Source organism: Euprymna scolopes, chromosome 3, assembly GCF_053919585.1.
Source record: "Euprymna scolopes isolate OS-2025 chromosome 3, ASM5391958v1, whole genome shotgun sequence".
NCBI classification, from domain to species: domain Eukaryota; kingdom Metazoa; phylum Mollusca; class Cephalopoda; order Sepiida; family Sepiolidae; genus Euprymna; species Euprymna scolopes.
In genome coordinates this window covers 96,441,050-96,465,930 of record NC_136484.1, presented here as the reverse complement: position 1 = coordinate 96,465,930, position 24,881 = coordinate 96,441,050, and the positions used below count along the sequence as shown (strand labels likewise).

At 33.1% G+C, this 24,881-nt stretch overlaps 2 protein-coding genes and 1 pseudogene across 2 annotated transcripts in view; 2 read left to right on the top strand and 1 right to left on the bottom strand.

The window, feature by feature from the left end:
* LOC145257765 (phosphoglycerate kinase 2-like) overlaps positions 1-24,881 on the top strand; it is a 600,882-nt gene that overhangs the window by 84,402 nt on the left and 491,599 nt on the right. The window lies entirely within an intron of this gene.
* The window catches only part of LOC145257693 (dnaJ homolog subfamily C member 22-like), a 69,355-nt gene that overhangs the window by 41,019 nt on the left and 3,455 nt on the right, over positions 1-24,881 (bottom strand). The window contains exon 2 of the mRNA XM_080115678.1: positions 20,582-21,054. Coding sequence (XP_079971804.1) covers positions 20,582-21,054 — 473 coding nt within the window. The remainder of the gene's footprint in view (positions 1-20,581; positions 21,055-24,881) is intronic.
* Positions 9,476-9,594, top strand: LOC145263709 (5S ribosomal RNA; annotated as a pseudogene).

Genomic DNA, 24,881 nt, shown 5'->3' with positions numbered 1-24,881 from the left:
TGAAATCGACCAACCCATCTCCTAACTGTACTACCAAACTGCATCGATTTCATAAACATTAAACAAACGTCAGTGAATGATGATCAGTTCATTTTTTTTTTTTTTTTTTTGCATGGAGAAATTCAATGACACATCTGCTTCTAATACATCCATGATAGGGGTTGCTTTCTTAGTCTCACACTGTAAATATATGCAACAGATGACACTTTCAGATAATGAATGCATAAGTTTAGTCATCATAACAATGCAATTTGCAATACTTTCTGATCCATTTGGGCCGAATAAAAAATAGAAGGGATTACTTTTGGAACGCCCCTCGGAGATAGGTAGTTTTTCAAATAGATAAAAAGATATGAATATATTAAGATATATAGATAGATAACTAGAACAAGTTTGATATGCAGTTTTAAACAAGTAGGTGGGTATTAGTCAAAAATATATTTATATGAATATATTAATGTGTGTGTGTGTGTGTGTGTATATATATATATATATATATATATATATATATATATATATAATGTATATTATAAAATTTTTTTAATACCTACAGACACTAGTATTTCATCCTTTCGGGAATCATCAGTGCAGGGTGACACAATTACTACCAGTTAGAAGATTCAAACTCAGTTACGAAGCTATCTCTGACTCCATTAGCTAGGAACAAATCTCACGGCGAATGTCAACCGCGAGAAATCTATATATGTATATATTCGGGTTAAAATGGCTAAAATTGGCACTTTTGCGCTTATGAAAAAAAAAAAAAAATGATGGTTTGGATTTTTATAAACTTTCTGAAAAGTTGTAACTAACTGATTTCTATATAATTTTGTTTGTCTATACTTTGCGATAACTCTTGGGTGTGCGCCATGGGGCTCTTTTAGGGCTAATAAAACACGCCATTTTTGTGACTATTTTACCATATTTATCCAAGAATTTTTGTGTATATCTATTTAGCAGTTTTGCATGGTGCTGAACTCAAATTTAAATATGTTGAGACCTTGGGGACTTTTAGGGCTAAATGGGAGGGGGCAAATGATGGACTTACACATGATGCAGAACTCAAATTTACATATGTTTGTTTGTTTATTTTCACCAGGATTTGACATTTCCTGGGAAGTTTTTGGGTTAAATGGGGGGGGGGGATGCAAATGCTGAACTTAGTCATTTTTTATGCCTTATTCACTGTGCACTCACGGGGGACCATGCATGCTTCACTTGTTTTACTTACATTTCTATATTTTATCTTTTTTTTTTTTTTTTTAATGCTAACAAAAACAAAATGAATATATATATATATATATATATATATATATATATATATATAAAGCCAACGAAAATTAAATCAAAGCAAAAATAATTTTTTGGTTATATATCTACTTGAATTATGCAAGCGAATTTCACGTTCATATGCAACATCTTATTTTACAGTAAGGAAAAGTCGTTCGTTTTAATGGTTCCATTCCAACAATGATTATTTGAGGATGGTATGATAACAGAACTAATACTACAATACTCACCCCCCATGATAATTCTTTTTTTATTCATTTAAAATGCCTAGGCATAAAAATGTTATGGTTCCCTTTAAGCTACGATTACAGTGTAGTATCTGTTTTTAGCATAACTCACATTTTATTATTGGAAATACATGAAACAAAATTTTAAATAAACATTTCATAAGTTTCTTGCGAATACCAGATTAAGATATTCGCATTTATTCATATAAATAAACATTAATAGTTTGGTATTTGTATACAAATATGAATTAAACCGTAATTTTAATAAAAGAAAAATGAAATAAATTTGTCTGTTGGAGTAAATACTAAAAATTGATATATAAAATACCTCATAGCATTTTTTGAATGCATGAAGTAATATATAGCATACATGGTGGCTGCTACTCGGTTTCAAGAGTGACCGCACTTCAGACATTGTGAGTGAGTGACCTATTTTGTTAATTTAAAAGAAGAAACTAACATTTTGACACAAATGTAAAACGTCTACCCAATCAAAACAAGTATTGAATCTAAAAACCATCAAAAACAAATATGGCGGCTTCAACAAAAGAGAGAGAAAGAGAAACACATTCTAGAACTGTGGCTATTGTTTCTGTACGCTTTCTAGAACTGTGACTATTGTTTCTGTACACTTTCTAGAACTGTGGCTATTGTTTCTGTACACTTTCTAGAACTGTGGCTATTGTTTCTGTACACTTTCTAGAACTGTGGCTATTGTTTCTGTACACTTTCTAGAACTATGGCTATTGTTTCTGTACACTTTCTAGAACTGTGGCTATTGTTTCTGTACACTTTCTAGAACTCTGGCTATTGTTTCTGTACACTTTCTAGAACTCTGGCTATTGTTTCTGTACACTTTCTAGAACTCTGGCTATTGTTTCTGTACACTTTCTAGAACTGTGGCTATTGTTTCTGCACACTTTCTAGAACTGTGGCTATTGTTTCTGTACACTTTCTAGAACTGTGGCTATTGTTTCTGTACACTTTCTAGAACTCTGGCTATTGTTTCTGTACACTTTCTAGAACTCTGGCTATTGTTTCTGTACACTTTCTAGAACTCTGGCTATTGTTTCTGTACACTTTCTAGAACTCTGGCTATTGTTTCTGTACACTTTCTAGAACTGTGGCTATTGTTTCTGTACACTTTCTAGAACTGTGGCTATTGTTTCTGTACACTTTCTAGAACTGTGGCTATTGTTTCTGTACACTTTCTAGAACTGTGGCTATTGTTTCTGTACACTTTCTAGAACTCTGGCTATTGCTTCTGTACACTTTCTAGAACTCTGGCTATTGTTTCTATACACTTTCTAGAACTGTGGCTATTGTTTCTGTACACTTTCTAGAACTGTGGCTATTGTTTCTGTACACTTTCTAGAACTGTGGCTATTGTTTCTGTACACTTTCTAGAACTCTGGCTATTGTTTCTGTACACTTTCTAGAACTCTGGCTATTGTTTCTGTACACTTTCTAGAACTCTGGCTATTGTTTCTGTACACTTTCTAGAACTGTGGCTATTGTTTCTGTACACTTTCTAGAACTGTGGCTATTGTTTCTGTACACTTTCTAGAACTCTGGCTATTGTTTCTGTACACTTTCTAGAACTCTGGCTATTGTTTCTGTACACTTTCTAGAACTCTGGCTATTGTTTCTGTACACTTTCTAGAACTCTGGCTATTGTTTCTGTACACTTTCTAGAACTCTGGCTATTGTTTCTGTACACTTTCTAGAACTGTGGCTATTGTTTCTGTACACTTTCTAGAACTCTGGCTATTGTTTCTGTACACTTTCTAGAACTCTGGCTATTGTTTCTGTACACTTTCTAGAACTCTGGCTATTGTTTCTGTACACTTTCTAGAACTCTGGCTATTGTTTCTGTACACTTTCTAAAATTTTAGACCCTAATCATACCTTACATGATAGAGACAATCCACGAATGTGAGAAAAAACATCCTACTTTGCATACTAGGGAACACATATTCTCCATGGTCTGCGCATTCCAGCGTTAATGGGATATCCCCATCATATCTAAAATAGATTCCATTCAGGTGGTGAATTAATGAAAACTTGTATTTGTTATATTGTGTTATTATTACATTTTTCGATGTGTTAATAAATATTTATTTGTACTTGGATTCAGTCTAGTTAGTCATTGTACATTATTTATGCTTTTTAAGTATTTTCTATTTCAGGTTAATTGAATTTACTATAAGACCATAATACTTAGAACATTAGTTCTTTCAAACATTGCCTGTGCTTGAAACTTTTAATTAAGGAAGGGCTTTGCATAGAACCAATCTTACTCTTTAAGCGGCTACCAGCCCACCTCAGCCGAATAAGTATAGAAAGTATACATCATTGGAAACAACAGTCGCCAAAGGTATTATATCAGTTTTCCTTTATATGCTTGCCTTGACAAAGGATGGGGGTGGGACATCTCTCCTAGTTATATGTAGTAAGAAAAAGTTAAAAAAGGCAGCGTCAGTGTAAAAGGAGGGAAACGATTATTTTCCTATATAAACATATTGAATGCAAATGAAACCACATCAGCAACAAAAAAGAGAAAAAGAAAAGAATGTGATCATTATTAGGAGAACAAGGGAAGCCATTACGAAAGTGTTAAGGGGAGACGACTGCCCTCCTTGAGAGCGTTTGATGTAGTCACTATAATGTAACGTTACATATCAGATTTCTTTCATGGAACGTGTATATAGCTTTTTATTCACAATGGTCAGTCATTGCTGTAATGAAAATTTCAATGGTTTACGATGAGGCAAGAGAGAAAAAGTAAATAAATAAAACCATCTTTTGTTGTTTTGTTTCGTGGAGACCAAGGTAATTTAAAGACTACAAAATAAAAATGAGGTGGAGAAATTAAGGAATTCAGGAAAACTGCATCGATGATGAAGAGGGGGCGGAAAAGATAGTGGTGTGTTGTTGGGGAGTTTTGAGAGGACAAAGGTGATGGAATATGCACACAAACAATGCATTAAAGCCATGTTATATAGTTTGATGGCTTGATTGACAGATATATAAAGTTAGGTGTGTATGTGTGTCTATATGTATAATACGTTAGTATTATACATATATATATTATAGTCCGGCATAATCACATTCACACACCGGTTTTTATCAGATTACGAAGTTAAGCAACGTTGAGCCTGGTTAGTACCAGATGGGTGACCATTTGGGAATTCTAGGCGCTGTATGTGCTCTCTGCTAATCTTGGCATTGTTTCCAATCGTCCTGAACTTCAACTTGCCACTCAACAATGCCGAGTCATGAAAGAGTTGGAGATTGCACAACTCTTGCCATAAAAATTCCATGCACAGCCACCCTTACAGTGGGTATCCGTAGTTTATCAAGACTGACGGAAACTACCATACCCGTACATACAGGATTACTCATCTATATATTAATACGATAATGTGTGTGTCACGCTTACATCTGGGTCGTTTAATTGTTATGCACTTCCATTTCTTGCAATAAATAATTTTACCCAGAATTCTTCATAAGTTTTGGTTTCGGTTTCGATTATAGCTGATGGCACTCGTCATTTAATTTTTTTGTAAATTATCAAGAATTCTTCATAAATTTTGGTTTCGATTTTGATTATGGCTGAAGGAACTCAAGTTATATATATATATATATATATATATATATATATATATATATATATATATATATATATATATATATATATATATTTAGTAAAAATGGTAATTAACAAAAACCTGAAGAAAGTGCTTAATACTGTTGTAGAGCAAATATGCGTTTTATTTTTTATTACCGTTTTTTTTCTGTTTAGTTACATTTTTGTTTCAGCTACACGACCGTTGTACAGAAATGTAACTGAACAAAAAAAAAAAAACGGTAATAAAACATATATATATATATATATATATATATATACATGTATATGTGTGTGCATATACTTTTTTCATAAGTTTTTATTTCAGTTTCGATTCGAGCTAATGCACCCAAGTCATATGGATATATTTTTTTAATTTTTGAAATCGCAACTTTATGATATATAAAAATCGATGGAACATTAACTTTACAATATACGAAATCTGCAAGGATTAAAATATAATTAAGCATACTTCACTATTGGACTTTGCCGGGCGTTCGTGCTAGCTTAAATAAATACTTTAGTAGCTTTAACAAAAAAGCTAAAATATCAGAGCGTCTCCATTTACACTGAACATCTACAGAATGCCAACATCAATATATTACATATGAATGAGCCCCCTGTGGAATTTCCACAGGTCCCACTAGTAAACTAATTAAACGATCATTATAAATTTTAGAACACGACTGCTAGGCATAATGGGTTATAATGTGAATTATAATTAGTTTCGTTCAGTTTTATACAGAAAGTGAAGGCCTTTTTTGGTAATGCAGAATTTTTCAAATTCCGTCCCTGAAGGGACTCCTCAGGCATTTAAACCTGACAAATCCTTACAGGAATAAATCACAGAAAATTCTGTTTATTTTCCATATTTATGTTTAAATCAGTCTTTTTAATTGCCATTTTAATAACTTACCACCCCCTTTTTTTTTTTACATAACACATACATCAAATCCGTTGCCAAGGTTGCTGGAAAAATGGTGGGATCTTTCTATCGATCCAGTAGACATATCACTGTTGATGAATTCTCTATCTATATAAGAGCCAGGTACGTTCAAGGATGGAGTACTGTTGCCACATCTGGGCAGGAACTGCTAGGAAGACATCCTGCCTTGATAAAGTTCAAAATAGACTTCATAGCCTCATAGGGGATGCCCTTTTCTCTTCCTTGTCACCTCTTTCTCACAGAAGAGATGTTGCGAGTTTGTCTCTGCTTTATCGTTATTTTCATGGCAAGTGCTCGACTGAGCTCCAATCTATGGTTCCTCCCTCGCCAAACTTTCACAAGAAACACTCGTCTAGCTTTTATTTGTTTTGGAACGAGCATGTCAAGACCCTGTAAGCAAAGATACTTAATCTAATGAAAGAAAATATCTACACATGTGTAGAATTTTTGAAAGCGGAAGTAGGAAAGCGGATGGACAGTTTCATCAACCAAGCAAGCTGATCTTTATACAGATTGGCCCACTTAAAAGTAGCCCGATCTATCTAATCTTTCTCTTAATGACCAAATGTTTTTTGAGACTATTCTACCATATTTGTCCAAAATTTTCTGTGTATTTCTATTTAGCAGTCTTGCATAGTGCTGAACTCAAATTTAAATATGTTAAGGTCTTTGGGACTTTTGGGGCTAAATGATGGGGTGGGGGGCAAATGATTGACTTAGTCATTTCTTTTTTTGCATGGTGCAGAACTCAAATTTGCATGTGTTAAGGCCTAAAACTGCACCGTTTGTTTATTTTCACCAGGATTTGACGGCTAAATGTAGGGTGGGGGAGCAAATGCTAAACTTAGTCATTTTTTTTTATGCCTCGTTCACTGTACTCTCACGGGTGACCATGCATGCTTCACTTGTTTTATTTAAATTTCTATATCTATCTTTTTTTTTTTTTAAATTCTAACAAAAACAAAACGAATATATATATATATAAAGCTGAAGAAATTTTTTTTTAAAAATACGAAGCAAAAATAACTTTCCGGTTTCAAAATTCGTCCGATAGAAAAGAAAATGATCATTTTTACTCTATTTAATACTTTTTAATATTTTATTAATAAATTGATATTTTAATTTATACTGATTTCGTATTGCTATTGAATACAACGCTGCATCCAATATATATTAGTGATATTAAAAGTAAGAAAAATAAATGTGACTTGTGTGCCATCAGTTAGAATCAAAACCAAGACATTTAGCATTACAACCTTCAACTATCGTCAGACGGATAAGAAATATTTAAACACGAACCAACTTCAACATATTAATGTATATTTGTGCATGCGTACAAGAGCAGTTTAAGTCGACTTATACCTGCCAAGTTCTAACTTTTCAATTTTGATCTCTTAGCAGCTATTTTACTGGCTTTCTTCTTATAATAAAATGACTGCACAAATTCCCCTCTGGACCAAAGTATCTTAGGTTTGCAACAACAGATGCTACGTGAAAATTCAATGCTTCTAATAGCCACTATCTTATGTAGCTTTTGAACACCATTTTAGACACATTCAGTCGTGATTATAAAATGCTACATTGCATCCGACGAAAAACACCATCACAATTGCAACATCTTTAGAGAAAGAAGTTCCTATTTTTCTCTAAGTATTTAGTCCTACCACTGCTACCAGTTGTCACTGGAACTAATTCTACATGTTCTGCAGATACTGTGATTACACCGACCGTAACTAACTAATAGATAAATACAGATAACAATCTTTCCAATTTCTGATAAAAAAAAATAATAAAGTCTTCCTCGCCAAATTTCGTTTGGCTGAGCTCTGAAAATTCTCATATTTGAGAATCTCGTTATTCACTTCATAAACGAACTATTACTAACATTACAGCATGACGTCACTAGGAGACATATTTTTTGGCCTGGAGTCAAGTTCATTTAATGCATAGGTCATTACAAATATGTAAGATGGAGAAATACAAGAGAACGAAAATCATTAAACGAACGTTAAAATATTTACGATTCAGATTTTTCATAATATGAAAAAAAAACAAAAAAAACAACGTTGCCGTCTTCGTTAATGACGAAGACGCCTTCGTCACAACATAAACAAAACTGATTTCCTTTATCATAAAACACACTGCGTGTACACTAGTGATGTTACAAAACTACGCATTATATATGTATTTATATATTGAAGAGTTTAGTTCCCAAATATTTGTGACTTTTATGCTAAGATTTTTCCTAAAAACATAAAAAAAACGACGACAATGCCAACGACTTTGTCAAAACATCAACAAAATAGTTTTTTTTTTACCATAAAACACACTTTGTGTACATTGATGTTTGAAAAGGACTCATTTCATATGTAGTTACATATTGAAGAGTTTAGCTCCAAAATATTTGTGCGCATATATATATATATCATTCAAACATGGTAGTGTTTGAATATATGGTTAAGTGACAGTTTTAGTCATTTAGAACTGCTTTTTTCGACCAAAGTTCAAACAATTATTACAGTTTATTGATCACCTTCTCCTCTATATTGTGAATAAGATTTTCAATGGTGTTCAAAATCGTAAAAAAAAACATAAGGAGGTGAGCGACGTTTTTTATTACTGGTTTCCATAGCAACCACGTCGCTTCAACAATTACTGTTGCTACCAGTTAACCGCTCTCGCGTAAACAGAAGTAACAAGTGAAACAGAGAATGAAAGCCTGAAAGGGAGATAATTGGGGTATTTTATTGAAAGCAGATGAGTGCTGTATATTGTTATTAGATATGTATATGTTATGCTTATGGGGGGGGGGGAAAGAAGACTGAAATTAAACAAAGAACAAGTGAATTTACTGGAAGCCTGGAAAAATCATGGATTACAATAGAAAAATGCGAGCATGAAAAGTAATATGGTTAAGCTTAAACATGGAAAAGTAAAGGACTTGTTAAACCTGGAAAAGAAAAGGACACGATATTCAAGTAAAAAATATAATAAATTTATAACTTAAAATATTGCAGCATAAAGAATTTTAAAAAAAATTCAATTAAATCTCCAATCTGCACTGTTAACCAAGCTCCAATGCTTGTACCATTGCTGGAATGTGCTCCAACAAACTTGTAACCTTGTGACTGCTCTGCGTAAATACCTTCAACTAACCCAACAAGCAGCAAAATTTCACCCTTTCACGATATCATTATATAATCAATTCTTAATGCTGCAATATTTTAAGTTATAGATCTATTATTTTTTACTAGAATATCTTGTCCTTTTTTTTTCCAATTTTAACAACTAGTCTTTTACTTTTCCATGTTTAATCTTAATCATATTACTTTTCATGCTCGCATTTTTCTATTGTAATATATATATACATATATATATGAAATGATATACGGCATAATCACGTTGACACACCGGTTTCCATCAGATCACCGAAGTTAAGCAACGTTGAGCCTGGTCATTGCTAAAATGGGTGACCAATTTGGCAATTCCAGGTGCTGTATGTAGGAGGATGTGTACACCTCCCTGCAAAAGTTGCAAAAAAACTAACGTCGTCGTCTCCCCTAACTAGGATATACATGCGACTGGGGACCACTTGTGAATTTGATACTTCCATGAAACTTCCTCCTTCGGAGGAAGTCGGTTAAACCCAAATAAGGTTGGTGCTGACTGCACACGCACCGCACACACATATATGAAATGCATCGGTACTTCGCCACAATACATTCATTTTGTCCATGGGCAGCTATTGTCCCCCCACCTTTATTCCTCCTACTTTGTCTTTTAGTTTTCACATTCCAGGGGATAGGTGGAAAAATTGTTGTTTTATAAGTCGGCTGTTTGTATCATTCAACTATTTATCTCATTAACTTTATTTTTGACTGTTTTATTAGCTTTAATAAAAAATTGTTGTTTTATAAGTCGGCTGTTTGTATCATTCAACTATTTATCTCATTAACTTTATTTTTGACTGTTTTATTAGCTTTAATAAGTGGTTACTCATTAGTTACATATAAAAAAGAGGTGAGAGTAAGCATTAACCACTGGATAGACGGCAAATTGTTTGACTTAAACGACAGTGCTGTCAAGATATATATGTTGTTGCCTTCAATGCCAACACAGAGCCAAACATGCACTATATTGTTGATTCTAAGGGATGCAACAATTTCAGTCTAACTATTAATCTAAAGAAGACCGAAGTAATGTACCAGCCTGCTCTGGGAAAAAGGCATGTTGAGCTTCAGATCTCAATTCGTGGAACCAACCTAAAAGCTGTGGACAAGTTCATTTACTTGGACAGTATTTTGTCAATGGCAGTACACATAGACAAGGTTAGTGCTGCTTTTGGGTGTCTCAGATACACCGTGAGGGACTGGCCTCTGTAGATTGTAAGAAAATAAAGTGACAAGATGAGATACTAGACACAAAGGTTTTAGCCTGGACAAATCTTCCATCATTGTACACCATGTAACAGCAGTTTCGGGTTCGTTGGGCAGAACATGTATGCCACATGCCTGATTTAGGCCTCCTAAAATAGCTCCTTTATTGTGAACTGTGCAAAGGAAAAAAGACCCATAGGAGGACAGTAGAAACGAACAAGGACAATCTGAAGGTCTCTCTCAAACAGTTCTTATGAGAAAAACTAACACAAGACAGGTGTTCTTGTCTTTGGACTACTGTTCTCATCCTGACTGTCATTTTCACAACGTTTTGGTCGATGTAACCTTGGACCTTCTTCAGGTGTATCTTGTCAAACTCACGAATCTACACAGAATTTCCAACAGAACCTTTTCTTTACTTCATGGGGGTAGTTTGGTCTCCTTCCATCAGCCATGACTGGATGTGAGGTCCTAAGTATTTCACAATCATATTTTTTGACCACCCACACGGAGGGTTGTTAGCAAGGATCTGTGGCACGATGGATATTTTTCTTGGAAAAATTCAATTGGAACAGTGATATTCTCCTGAAAGTTTTAGACTTAATCCTTAATATGGGTTACCAAAAAATACACTTGCAAATTACTTAGGACCTCCATCCAATCATGGCCGACAGAAGAAGAGCATACTATTCCCATGAAGAAATTAAAGAGTTCCGTTGGAAATTTCATGTAGATTTCTGAGTTCAACAAGATACACTGGAAGAAGATCGGAGGTTACATCGACCGAAACGATGTGAAATTGACACTCAAGATTAGAACAGTAGCCCAAAGAATACAAATAATGCAAATAACCAATCCTCATCTCAAAAAATCAGAAACTGATCTAATTATGACGATGGTGAATCCTCAGCAAGTATCTGTATCATGTTCCCATGAATTGACAGTATCCTATATCTGTGCAACGTTATCCGTCGCACATGCATGGAATATCGTTGCCACATATGGGCCAGGACATCAATTACTAATCTCTTCAAAGTTCAAAAAATATCCAATCTGCACTGTTAACCAAGCTCTAATCCTCGTACCATTGCTGGAATGTGCTCCAACAAACTTGTAACCCTTTTAATTGCTCTGCATGAATACCTCCAACTAACCCAACAAGCAGCAAAATTCCACCCTTTCACGATAGCTCTATCCAGCGAAGCCAGAAAGTCTTCTAATCTGAAAGTTAATACTGTATCCTGCTTTCCTGACTGTACTAACATGCAGTGTTTTAATGTAAAGTGAACAGACATCTTGCTGCTCAACTTCCTACGTAGAGTTCCCCTATAGATATGGTTCATAATTCGTCCTTTTTGTCTCAGTGTCAATGTGCCTTACTTGGAGTAAATTTGAGTAAAAAAAAAAATCGTTTGGCTGTCATACCTTTCTTCTGCGAATATTTTATTTCTATGTCTATCTTTAGATTTGTCACCTCTGGCCTTTGGAAGTTCATTTGCAACAACAGTAAGAGATAAATCTGAATTAGTTTGTCTAACTAATGTTATGCGTTGTAACAAAAATATTTAATTCTTCTGTGTATAACTTAGAACCTGCCAAGCGAATCTCGTGTATATATATATATATATATATATATATATATATATATATATATATATATATATGTGTGTATGTACTATTATCCTTTTTTGTCTGTTTTTTTGTTCTGTCCCTTTTCTTTTATCCCATCCCCCATGACAATTTTTCTCAAATTTTAATCTAAAAATTTTTCCATTTCTAATCTGAATGTTTTCAAATTCGATGTTGTCTTTTTATTTTTACATTTGTATAATGTGGGCTTTTTCTTCTCTTCTGACGAGAAGCAGTTAGCTTCAAAATGGCATGGCCTAAAGAGATTTCTCCCATATTCTTCTTTAAACTATGACTAAATATTCAAAATAACATTCGAAGCTTCAATAGGATCCCCTCGGTACGGACTTCAAACTAGATTATACAAGGAATGGTACATCTTCTGCAAGTGATGTTTCCTATAGTAACCGTACTAAGCTAGATACTCTACCAGACTTGAGGACTTCTGGAATCCGGTAGGATTGAGAAACCATAAGAAAGATCTACTATAACAAAGTTAACTGTCAATTTCTTTACAATCTCAAAATTTGAAAGGTGAAGGAAAATTTAATCGAACGCTCGAATGTCTGTCATCTCATATAGGGATTAAGTGTTAGCCACAAGAGGAGGTTCTTTCAATTTCTGAGAACTTCGATTAAGTTAAAACGAAATAATGATTTAAAAAAAAAAAAAGATACACGTATATGCATCACACATTACTAGACATGCATACATGTTTATTATATTGAAGCTGAAGTTTTTCTTTTTTTTTTTTTTTAGAAAGGAGTCACAACTTATCAAGGTCCAGAGGATAAGGGTTAATGAGTGTATGGTAGTCAATGAGATAGTATCTCAGTAATCGTTAGTAGTGGAAATTTGGGAAATTGGATTACTTAAGAGGAACGGCTCATCAAGAACTTGTTTATGTTGGACTTAAAGATAACCATATTGTAGTCAGCTGGAAAGCAGGGAAATGCAAGAGAGTTCCACAGGTGTGCAGTTGTAAGAAAGATTTGTTCATGGAATCCATGTTTAGGTTTAGGCACAGAAATTATTGGTAGTGGTTTCAGCTAGACGCGTGTTTTTTGTGAAAGTTTGGCAAGGGAGAATCATAAATTGGAGCTCAGATGAGAACATGCCATGAAAATATCCACAGAGCAGAGACAGTCTCGTATCATCTCTTCTGTGGAAAAGAGAAAAGGGCATCCCCTACTAGACTATAAATCAACGTTTGTTTCCATAAGCCTTTTTTTGTTCAATTTATTGTAATCACACAAAATACATACTAAAATATTCCTCAGTTTTGAGATGGGGTAATGTTTTTTTTTTTTTTTTTTTTTAAAGCTGACTTGTTCGAATTAGCCGTAATTTTACATTTACTAAGTTTGCTATCTCTTACTAAGTGTCTGTATATTACTCTCACTATCTCTGTTATGTAATCCACACTCTTATTATTTTAAACAGTATATATTACTCTCGCTTCCATCTCTCTCCCTCATAATAGTCAAAGATAATAAAACAGATTATAAAACGGATTAGAAGAGTTCATTATAAACAATAAGTGTTATCACCACAAATGATAGCACTATCTAATTCTGATCTAATTTCTTTTTTTAATAAAGGGTCACCTTGTATGAAGGCTTGGAGCTCATCTAGGATTTAAGGATTAAAAAGATTGTCAGTTTAATGATAATCGCTGCCATGAGAGGGTCGGAAACAGTGGATGGAATGGAAGATTACTTAAAAGGACTTGATTATCAAGAGGACGGTACAACAAGTATTTGTATTACACTTGAAAACGACAATGTAATCAGTTAAGAAACATTCTCGAGGCATTTTGTTCCACGAGTGGGATGTTCTAGGAAATTTTGTTTGTGGAAGCCGTTTGGTTTTTGCTTCAGAGAGAAAAGAATGTTCTGTTATTGTTACAGCTGGACGAGTTGTGATGAATCTTTTATGGAGGATGAAGCTCAATGGAGTACCTACCATGAACATATGGATACAATAGAGAGATCAGCAACATTTCTTCTGTGTGAAAGAAGTGATCATTCTCGATAAGATTGTGAAGTAGGTTTTGTACTCTGTCAAAGCAACAGAGTGCTCAGAGCTACGCCTCCTGAAGTATAATAGCAGTACTCCTTGTTGAGACGTATTTGGCTTTTATAGAGGATTATGTCAGGAGTAAGGCATTATCTAGGGCAGGGTTTCTCAAACTTCATGACACCATAGAGCCCTTAGCATGACAAAGATTTTTCACGGAGCACTAAAAAGATAATTTCTAAAATAAATATGAAAAAATATTAATTTCAAATTTTAACTTATACTTGTTCATTCGTTGCTCCTGTTTGTGATTTAACAATATTTTCTTGTTTTCTACCATTTTTTTCTTTTTTTTTGATTAATCAAAAATTTTTACATTTTTTGTTAATTTATTTTTTTTTATTTACTTTTTCATGAATCATCCTGAAACTCTGTACACCTGTAGTTATGTATCATATCTCTTTCCAGTGAAAAAAAATCAATAATTAAATATCTGCAGCCATTTAATGTTTTCATATGAAGCATTTGGTCCTCTTTAAGAAAGGGATTCCGGGGCACCTCAGCCTCACTCATGGAGACTCAGCGCTCAATCGACCCACTTTGGGAAACCCTGATCTTGCGCAGAACAATAATTCCAACATTTTTTCTATGACCTTAGCAACAAATTTGATGTAAACCTTTCATTTCAGGTCTGGAGGGAAAATCAATTCTAGGAGCTTATTTTTTTTTCATTTTTCTTAATCGAACACTCTGTTGGGGGTTGCTCCTACTAACCTTATGTATATATTGTTGTATTTAGGAAGTACTTTTTCATTTAAGCAAACCTTGTTAAAAATAACAAATATTCTGCTTACTTAAACGTTTTATATTTTTTTTATTTTCCTAATGATCTTTTTTGTTAAAATAAAAAAAAAATGTATATTCCATATATATCATGAACGTTTTCGATTCTTCGAATTAGCGTACGGTTAAAGATTTTCTCCAGATAGAGAAAAAAATTTAAAGGTAGCTATGGAACATACATTAACTTTAAAAAAAATTGAAAACATAAAGTTTTAATTGAAGGATTTCTGTTGTTTTTAGCATCTGCTTATATATATATACTAGCAAAAGTACCCGTCGTTGACTGGGTTCAAAAACAGCCTACAGAAAATGTACTCTGATTTATGAAAGTATGATAGGTTATGAAAAGGAAGGGTTGTAAAGAGATAGCTTCGAATTTGGGGGTATCAAAACCAAAGCAAAATATGATGAAAGTAAAAATAAAATAGATAAACCCCATAATTTATTAGACCATACCTGTTCACACTGAAACACTTATCAAAATATTCTGTGGATCTATATTTAAAAACCTTGTTAAACTTTGTGACATATTTCCATTCTATGGAGGTCAGGTACGAACGAACACCCCATAATTTTATTATACCATATTTCTTCAAACTGAAACATAATTATCAAAGTATTCTTACGCAGATAGATATGAAAAGTCTTTATTAAAGTTTGTGCCTATTTCAATTCTATGGAGGCCAGGCGCGAACGCAGACCCCACAATTTTATTATACCATCCCTATTTAAGTTAAAACATACTTATCAAAGTATTATGTACATCTATATCAAAAACACTTGTAAACGTTTTTTTTTTTTAATTTCTATATTTTTTATTTCCATACTTTGTGGACCAGGCGTGTACGCAGACCCCACAATTTTAATGAATCATCATTATGCCAGATCAAATATACCCATTCATGTGTCTCTATACATCTTCTATCATTATATGTGATCAGTTTTCTATAATAGTCAACCATATAGGAGCCTATTCGTGACCAGACACACACACACAGACGGTCAGCTTTATATAATAGATATATATATGGTGTGTGTATGATTAAACAAATAATACGAGAATAATATTTATGTATTATGATCTTTTGTCTAGTGCACACACACACACACACACACACTTATGTAATATACTACTTCACTATGAACAGACTTATTTTTATGCTCACCACAAGTTTGTTTCATTTATTATGCAAGCATACAATTATTTCAGCATTTTACTGATATTTTTATATATAGTTATCTGCATATGTTTTTTTTTTATTTGGTCTTCCAACAAAAGGAGGATTGACCTGTAAATTCACCCTTGTCTGTTCGTCTGTCCGCACTTTTATCAATAACTATGCCTTGGGATATTTTGAAATTCTGCACAAAAATTTAACATGACATGAGTGAAAAAGTAACAGAACAGATTTTCCGGGAAAACTCCGGTTGCGCCCCCCCAGGGGTGCCTTTCGAGTTAAAATGGCTAAAATTGATCCTTTTTTTGCTCATGTAAAAAAAAAAAAAAAATTGATGCCTTGGATTTTTATAAAACCTTTCTGAAAAGTTGTAACTAACTGATTTCTATATAATTTTGTTTGTCTATACTTTGTGATAACTCTTAGGTGTGTCCCATGGGCTCTTTTAGGACTAATAAAAACATTCCATTTTTGGAACTATTTTACCATATTTGTCCAAAATCTTCTGTGTACGTCGAGTTAGCAGTTTTGCATGGTGCAGAACTCAAATTTACATATGTTAAGGCCTAAAACTGAACCGTTTGTTCATTTTTGCAAGGATTTAACATCCTCTGAAGATTTTTGGGGCTAAATGGGGGCGGGGGGGCAAATGCTGAACTTAGTCATTTTTTTCATGGTTCACTCACTGTGCACTATGCATGCTTTACTTGTTATTCTGATATCAGTAGAGGCACTCCTCAGTGTTAACTATGCATTAAAACTAAGTAATTGTACGCTTGTATAGTTCACAAAACAAACTTTTTTGAGATTAGCATAAAAATGAGTGTTTTTCTAAGAGTATATTATAAATTATTTATAGTTCTAGTATTGCAATATTGTGCTATCTAAACAAATTATGTTAATATCTGTATTTGAATACAAAATTAGAAAATAAATTATTTCAATAGTGTATATATATATATATATATATATATATATATATATATATATATATATATATATATATGAGAGATCGCTATTGTGTATTTTTTATATTCTTCCATGTCTGCCTTGGAATTCCTCCAGTTTTTGCCGAATTCAAATTTCTTCCCATTTGAAATGACCAATGTAAAGCCATAAACCTTGGTTTGTCAAAGGAAAACATCAACACAAAAAATGGGGATTCTGAAAAGCGGAGGTCGCAGTTCAGTGACACTGAGGACACGTTTTTCTTCTGACTCCTCTCCTCCCTCATCACCTAGTCGTACAATGTGACTGACTAGTTTATTTGAGCCAAGCCACTAGAGCAGAGAGGTCAAAACTGTCTAATCAGTTTTCATGAGATTACAACAAACAAAAAGATATCAAAAAAAAAGGAGGTAAGAGGAAGATAAAAATGGAAAGAGAAAAGAAAACAGAAAGGAAAGGGAGAGAGAGAGATAGTAAAAAAGGTGAAAGAAACGAGAGAGGAGGAAAAAAAGGGAAAGGAATAAAGGCCAAATAAAAAGCTTATCTTCAAATTATGGCGTATGAGAGGGAATCTGTTGATTGGGAGGAGCTCTGTTGGTTGGTTGGAGGGTATCAGAGTGGTTCTATTGACCAGTTGGTGACTTCTCACGCCTCAGGTCCCCAAAGGTGGGAAAATCATATTATTTAACCATTTGGATGCTCTGATAACAACAAGGGCATAAACTTACGAGACTTCACATGAAAGTCTCTCCGAGTTAGACATCAGAATGGCCTCTTCAATGCATTTGTATACAACCATTGTTCGAAGAGATTAGAAAAAGCGACAGGCAGGGGAGGGCAGAGGGTTAATGGGAGATAGACGAAAAAAAAAAAAAAATCAAAAGCTCTTACTATAAAAATAAAAACCAATAACCTACCTGAATAGCGATTTTGTAATCAAACAGCTTCATAGAAAATTCATTTTGTAGTTGGCTAAATAATTATAATAGCCGTATTTTGTCGATAACACTTGCATTAATTCGCAACCGCAGACAATTCTTTTTATTCTTATTCTTTACCCTACGTTACAAACTGATCTATATACCGATGATACCATTATCAATTCGGTAAACTTACTTATGCACCCACAGTGACGTTCCTAGCTTTAAAAATCTGTGTGTGTGGGGAAGCAACTGAATGCCGAGATTGAACGTGATGACAGATTTGCTATCAAAGGCAGAGTGGGAGATAATTCCCTTAATTTTAGCATAGCCTACTTTCTTGGTGAATCAGAACAGGCGACTCGAAGTCCACAACAAACAGTGTCCAATAAAAAAAAAATCACATACTTAATTACAGAAAAGTGCCAAATAAAAAAAAATTCTCTAAAAAAAAAAAAAAAAAAAAAAAAAAAAAATCTATGTTTCATAAAGTAATATTTTAATAATACTAAAAGCAAATTCAAAACAGTGAAACAATAAAATTTTATTTGTTTGATGTAAGAATCTTTATCTGACACCGTTTGCTGTTCTTCTGATTCACTGTTCCTTGTGTAAATTACCGCGAAATGCTAGACCAATTTTAAAAATTAGTTGTGCCATTACTAGGGCTAGGACAGCATCATATTCTTTTCATTGTTTTGACTCTCGAGTATATATCCGACACAGACACAATTAACCAATCGAGAACCACATCACTCTACATAAAAACATAAGATATCAACGGATATATAACTGAGAATCAAAACAAGGAAAAGAATATGCTGTTGTCATAGCCCCAGCCATTATCTACTGTTCTAAACTAATGTTCTAATGCCATACAAAAACAGAATTAGGATGTAATCTGATATTTATTCAGATGATATATATAATAAAATTGGCAAAAGTTCTTGGAAGCATCTTTTAATAAATCTAAAGTTTTGAACAAACAGACAAAAACGCTCTTAAAACCATGTTTAACGTGCAAATACTTTTGTCAAAAATCATTAGATTTTATCTTGACTACTTTTCTTATTAATTTCTGATAGTAAAATCATATAATGTCAAATCACTTTTGTCATAACTAACTAGCAGAGCATTACCACTGTCAACTAAGAGATGAACCTATCAGGCATATGTACACAGTATGATATATGGAAGTGAAACCTGCCCATTAACGGTTGAGGACATGTGTTGCGGGTTCTTGTGCATATATGTTACCATTTTGAAATAACGTTATTTAGAAAGCTATTCTTAGCATGGTGAGGGGACGGTGTTTTGCAAAAGTTTACTTATTATTCCTAATTTCCCCTACCCACAATGAATAAATAGAAGAGAAACTTAATTAAAAACAAAAAAAGAAAAACACTCTATCGATGATGGATATTTTGCTATTCAAAATTAATAAGAAAAAAGGGTTCACAAAAAAAATGGAAAAAGATTTCACAAAAAAAAAAAATGGTTTTTAATAAAAAAAATATTTTCATCTTAAACATGCTTTCAAAAGCTTTTCAAATTTTTGCACATACATAAAATCTTAAAATATACCTGCATGATATGAAAATTGATTCATGTCGGTCGGGTCATGAATTTGACAACTACGACCCCAAGCAGAAGGTACTTCACCCCCGAAAACGGGGCCATCTGTATATCGTGGGTGGCGACCTGTGATGCCTTAAGATGAGATTATGGTAGTTGGGCTATATGTCCACTTTGGACTTTAGTTTGGTTAGCCAGGAGACCGAAGAGGCTCGACACTGTCAACCAGCTGATCACTTCATTCCCTAATATCCATAAGTTCATTCCCTATCATATTATTCAATCTGATTCTTCAAAAATTCAAAACCTTATTTCTCTTATTTTCTTGCCAAATAGTTATTAGAAGGCGGTGGCTGAGGAACAATCATATTGAACAAAATTAATGCAAACGAGTACTTTTTCCAAAGAATTGTATTTTCTAGGAGTAATGTCAGAGCACTCTCTATAAAATTCCTTCTAAGAATAATGTTTGATAATAGTGCATTAATCGGATTTATCATAAATGTCTGCTCGGACTTGACCAGCATTGTATACAAAACATTTGGGAAAACCCGTTAAGACTATTCTTTTTTTAAAAAGTATTTTAAAGTTAAATTCAATTTTTACGATATTTTTTTAAATTATTAGATGAAAGTACAAAATAGTTACAAAACACCCTCACCATATTAAAAATGGCTTTCTAAATAACGTTATTTCATCACGGTAGCATAGATGCACAAGTACCCGCCATTGTTAGTACAGCCATACCCGATATTTATAAGATATCCCATTTGTAATATGCAACAATCTGGTTTGTACAGTTCACCAGTATCTATCCTCTCTGTAAAATTTCATTCTAAGAATAATGCAATGTATTCTAGGCGTAAAATATAATTATTATAACTAAAGAATTACATTTGACACATTTATAAGGCATTAAATAATCTATAAATAATTCATAAATGGTTGATATGTTGTAAACCAAACTGATCTTGTTTATATTACAAAGTATTTTATGCTCACCTTGTAAGCATTGGATACTCCTTCTGGATCAAGAAACTTTAACAGCTCATAGTACAGGTTAGTCCATCCGTAGTGTTTGACGTAGTCATAAAGAGCCCAGAATGACTCTTTCGATTCAACCCAGGCTGGGGATTTAAAGAAATTAGACACAGCATCCGAAAATTTGACTTCTTCTCCATCGCTTGTTGTGATTTTGAAGTTGAAATAAAGAGCAGATGACCAAAGGAGGATGTAGACAGTGCACCACATACTGATTTTAAAAGTTCTACGAAGACATTGAGTTTTTTTCTTGAAACGTTTAGGCAGGGGTTTCCACGTTGATCCATGATAGTACAGAAATGTTGAGGATATCAGAGAAGAGTAGATAATCTGAGATGGATCATTCCAGTAAACTAAAATTCCAACAAAGGAACCAAGGACAGGAACTTTGAAGCCACACCTTTGTTCACCAATATTACCCACCATATACACTCCTAGAAAAATAGAAGATAAAACTTGTTAGAATCTTGGGAAACATTTAAAAATATTATTTACTAATAGAATAATCAATGTCAGGGTATAAGAAATACAGCATTTTTTTTTAAATTTTAATCTGTGGTTTTTCTTTTTTTTTTTTTTTGTGTGTGTGTGTGTGGGTTTATTAACAAAACTGTAAGATTCATAAAAAAAAACATAAACAATAAGAATTATGTGCCCACATTTCTTACTCTGTTTGTGATAAGCAGCCAGGTACCTTGTCTTTTGTGGTAAAAACTTGTAAGCAATTATAGGTCTATATATATATTGTTTACATGCTTTTATCAAGCTAGCAGTTTAATATGAGAAATTTATTTTTTTACATACGATTATTACTTTAAACTAAGTGGAAATCATTATTGCCTTTACCAGAGAACTCAATATATATATATATATATATATATATATATATATATATACTTAACTATTACATAATTTAAGCATAAAACAGCATATATTCATATATGAACAATGTTCACATAAAAGTTAGTTTCAATATTACTATGCTCTCTTTGAAGTATTAGATGTTAGCTCGGTATAAGAAGTTACTTTTTTATACTGATAAAATGTAATTTTCTCTTTCTCATAGAGAGAGAATGGTTTTGTTTTATGACATATCAACCCTTTTCGGGTTATCTAATGCCGAATCCAGTTATTTTGGAAATAGTATTCATATTGCATCCAGTTATTTTGTAGAAGGTTTTTATTTTTCAAGTTCTTTGTATCTTCAATCGCTAGTTTGTAGCGTTTGGTTTGGTTGTTTTTTAATGGATTTTATTGTTTTTGTTCCCTGTCCTGCAGAACATGAATGAGTTTTGCAATGGGATAGGAAAAGGGTTACAGTATTAATGTTTGGTGCATTTTAAGTTATGAATCAATTCAGGAAGTGTGGGAGATAGTTAGAGAAATGGAAAGAAGGAAAGAGTTTGTTTGTTTTTTTGGTTTTGCAGATCATAATAAAGTTTTGCAAAAGGAAGTAGAAAAACAAAAAGCATTTCGTCTCAGGAAGCCAATATCTTCAGACAGCCTGATCTGATAACACCAGGAGAATGAATGAATAGTGATAAACCAATGAATAGTTTTCGAACACTATTTATTGCTACTGTTATTAGAATATTGTACCATCGTTTCAGAGACTACTTGGAATTTTTATTTCCTTAATTTATATATAGTTATGTATCATTTTATTTTAGCTGGGGATGGAGCATTATACCGGATTCCAGATATTCACCCACTATATCATACATTCAAGCCTAGGGATCTTTTAAGATTCTAATTCTCCCTTGAATAGCAATTGTTTGTTTCTCTCTTGCACTTGGTTCACCGGGTATATTCGCCGGGTAATTTTAAAAATTCTTCCATGAGTTCGGTTGTTCCTATAATTACTGGAATAATGAAGATCTTCCTAAGATTCAAGTTTCTTTTTATGTCATACGTAAGACCTTTTTTTTCTCTCATCTCTTTGCTTACCATGTAAAATAGACCCTGAACTGTAAGACCTTGGTATTTTGTTATTTTCCCTTTCAGCTCTATTTAACATAGCGTCATTAAGGACACTAACTTCTAATTATGTTGCTTCTTTCTCACCCTTGTTCTATATCACTGTCAGGTTTAATAGCTCCACTTTTAAAAGTATGTAGCTGTAGGAATTTCATAGTCATAATGGATGATGCATGAGTTATTTCCAACTGTTCTTTCTGTTCTCAGGACGGTACTACATTCGATATTCAACTTTTTGCACATAGTCCAGTGGAGGTATTTTCATGATAAAAATAATTATTATACAAATAAGGTATATCAAAGGCAATCCGTTTGTGTTTCATTTCCAAATTAAATAATTAGGCTAAATGCATGAATCTACACTGTTTTTATAATTAAACAGTCTCAACTCCAATTTCCAACAAATTAGTCTTTGATTGTAAAGTAAAAAAAAGACAAAAAAGATACAAATTAATAATACTGATATAACTGCATTAAAAAAATTGAGCACTGTTTTTACAGTTGTTTTGTTGCAAATAAAATAATCATTTTTCTCGAGTTTTACATTAATTTGGACTAGTATTGGTCAGATATTATTTTTGACAATTATCATGATCTGTAGCCTTTGTTTTTTTTTAAGTGACCTTTTCCTCAAATAATAGACAATAAATGAATTAGCTACATTGTATGTTTGACATTTGCACAGTCCAACAATAAAGAAGTTCATTATTTCCATATTTCTTATATGACTCAAAACTTCTTGATCGATCAACCAATGAAAATCAAGAGTTCTAGTTAAATTAGAAAATATTACACAATCTTGTGCCAGACTAGTTTGCTTTGAACATATATTTTTTTAGCTGAAATTGGAACATTGTGGAACTGAACAACTGATTTAGAATGAGTACGGTACAAGCATTTATTTATGCATTAAATTTAATAACCAGTGGTCAGCTATCTGGACACTTGAGCCAGTACAATATAGAGATGAGAGGGCAGTTGGTATATAAGAAGATTAGGATGTTCTATTATACATTCCCTGGGTTTTGATTAAATACTGGTCCATAAGTGGAAATTATAGTACATAAATAATGCTTCATCAAAAATTTTCTATCGATTAGATGCCAGTATCATTTTGATTCTGACCTCCCACCATTATGCATGCATAATGACTTTTGGAGAAGAATGAACTCCTTCTAGTTTTGCTCAGGTTAGAATTAACCCGTGCAATGCCTGCACGATTTTCAATATTGTTCATAGCGCCATATTGAATTTATTTTGTTTTACAGCATATCAAACTTTTTGGGCTCATCTAATGCTTAATCCAATCATTCTGGTAAAAAGAAACAAAATGTGCCTGAAGGAAGCCTTTTTTTAAAGAGTAATTATAAGGACTACATACCAACAAATCTTTTCTTGAATAATAGATTAAACTTATTGTATCCTTTTACTCTATATTTTTACAATATGCTGAAACTGAAATAATAGTGATAGCAAGTGTAATATTTGCAACAACACAATCGTTATAAGTAAGTGTAGCTATTTGGCTAGAAAGAAAGTAGTAGCTATTTTGATGCTACAAATTTATTTTGTTTCAATCCAGTGTGCCTCTTTGAAGGGAGCTGGATTTTCACCACATTTAAAAACTTTGCCTTCGTAAATGAGGCAAGAAAAAAAGAATCATAGATATCTTTGCAAATCCCATGTAACTTTTGGGCATTCCCTAAGTTGCAGATATTATCCAAATATTGTTAATTATCTGTCTGGTCCTAAAAAAAAGGGGGGGGTATGGGCGTTAATGGGTTAAATAAAAAGTGGAGTACAAAAATAATTTCCTTGATAATTTTTAAAAATTTCATTTTAATTTGATTTAAAGTTAAGTAAATACCAAAAGTCTGTACGTTTTTCATATTTTTAATGGCTATATTAAATGTATGAGATACCTTCAATAAGTTTCCAAACTTTTTCTCTTCAGGTATTTAAAATTGCCGTAGACTCTTGAAAATTCAGCCTGTTATTGCTACACATATGACTGACATATTTTTACGATTTCAGGTTCAAATGAACAGCTGCAGCACGAATTGGAATACACCCTACTAAAGTCTGAGTGTCACAGCTGGTGAATTTAATAAAAATTCAATCTGGACGCGAGGACACTTTAGAAAAATGATATTCAATGAAATTCTAGTGGAAACTTGGAAAAAATGCCACATAAACGTATGGAATTCTTCAGACTGCTTTTGAACCATCCTGCATGAATCGAGCATCAGGTTTTGAGTGGGATAAAGGATTCTAGGCAGACAGG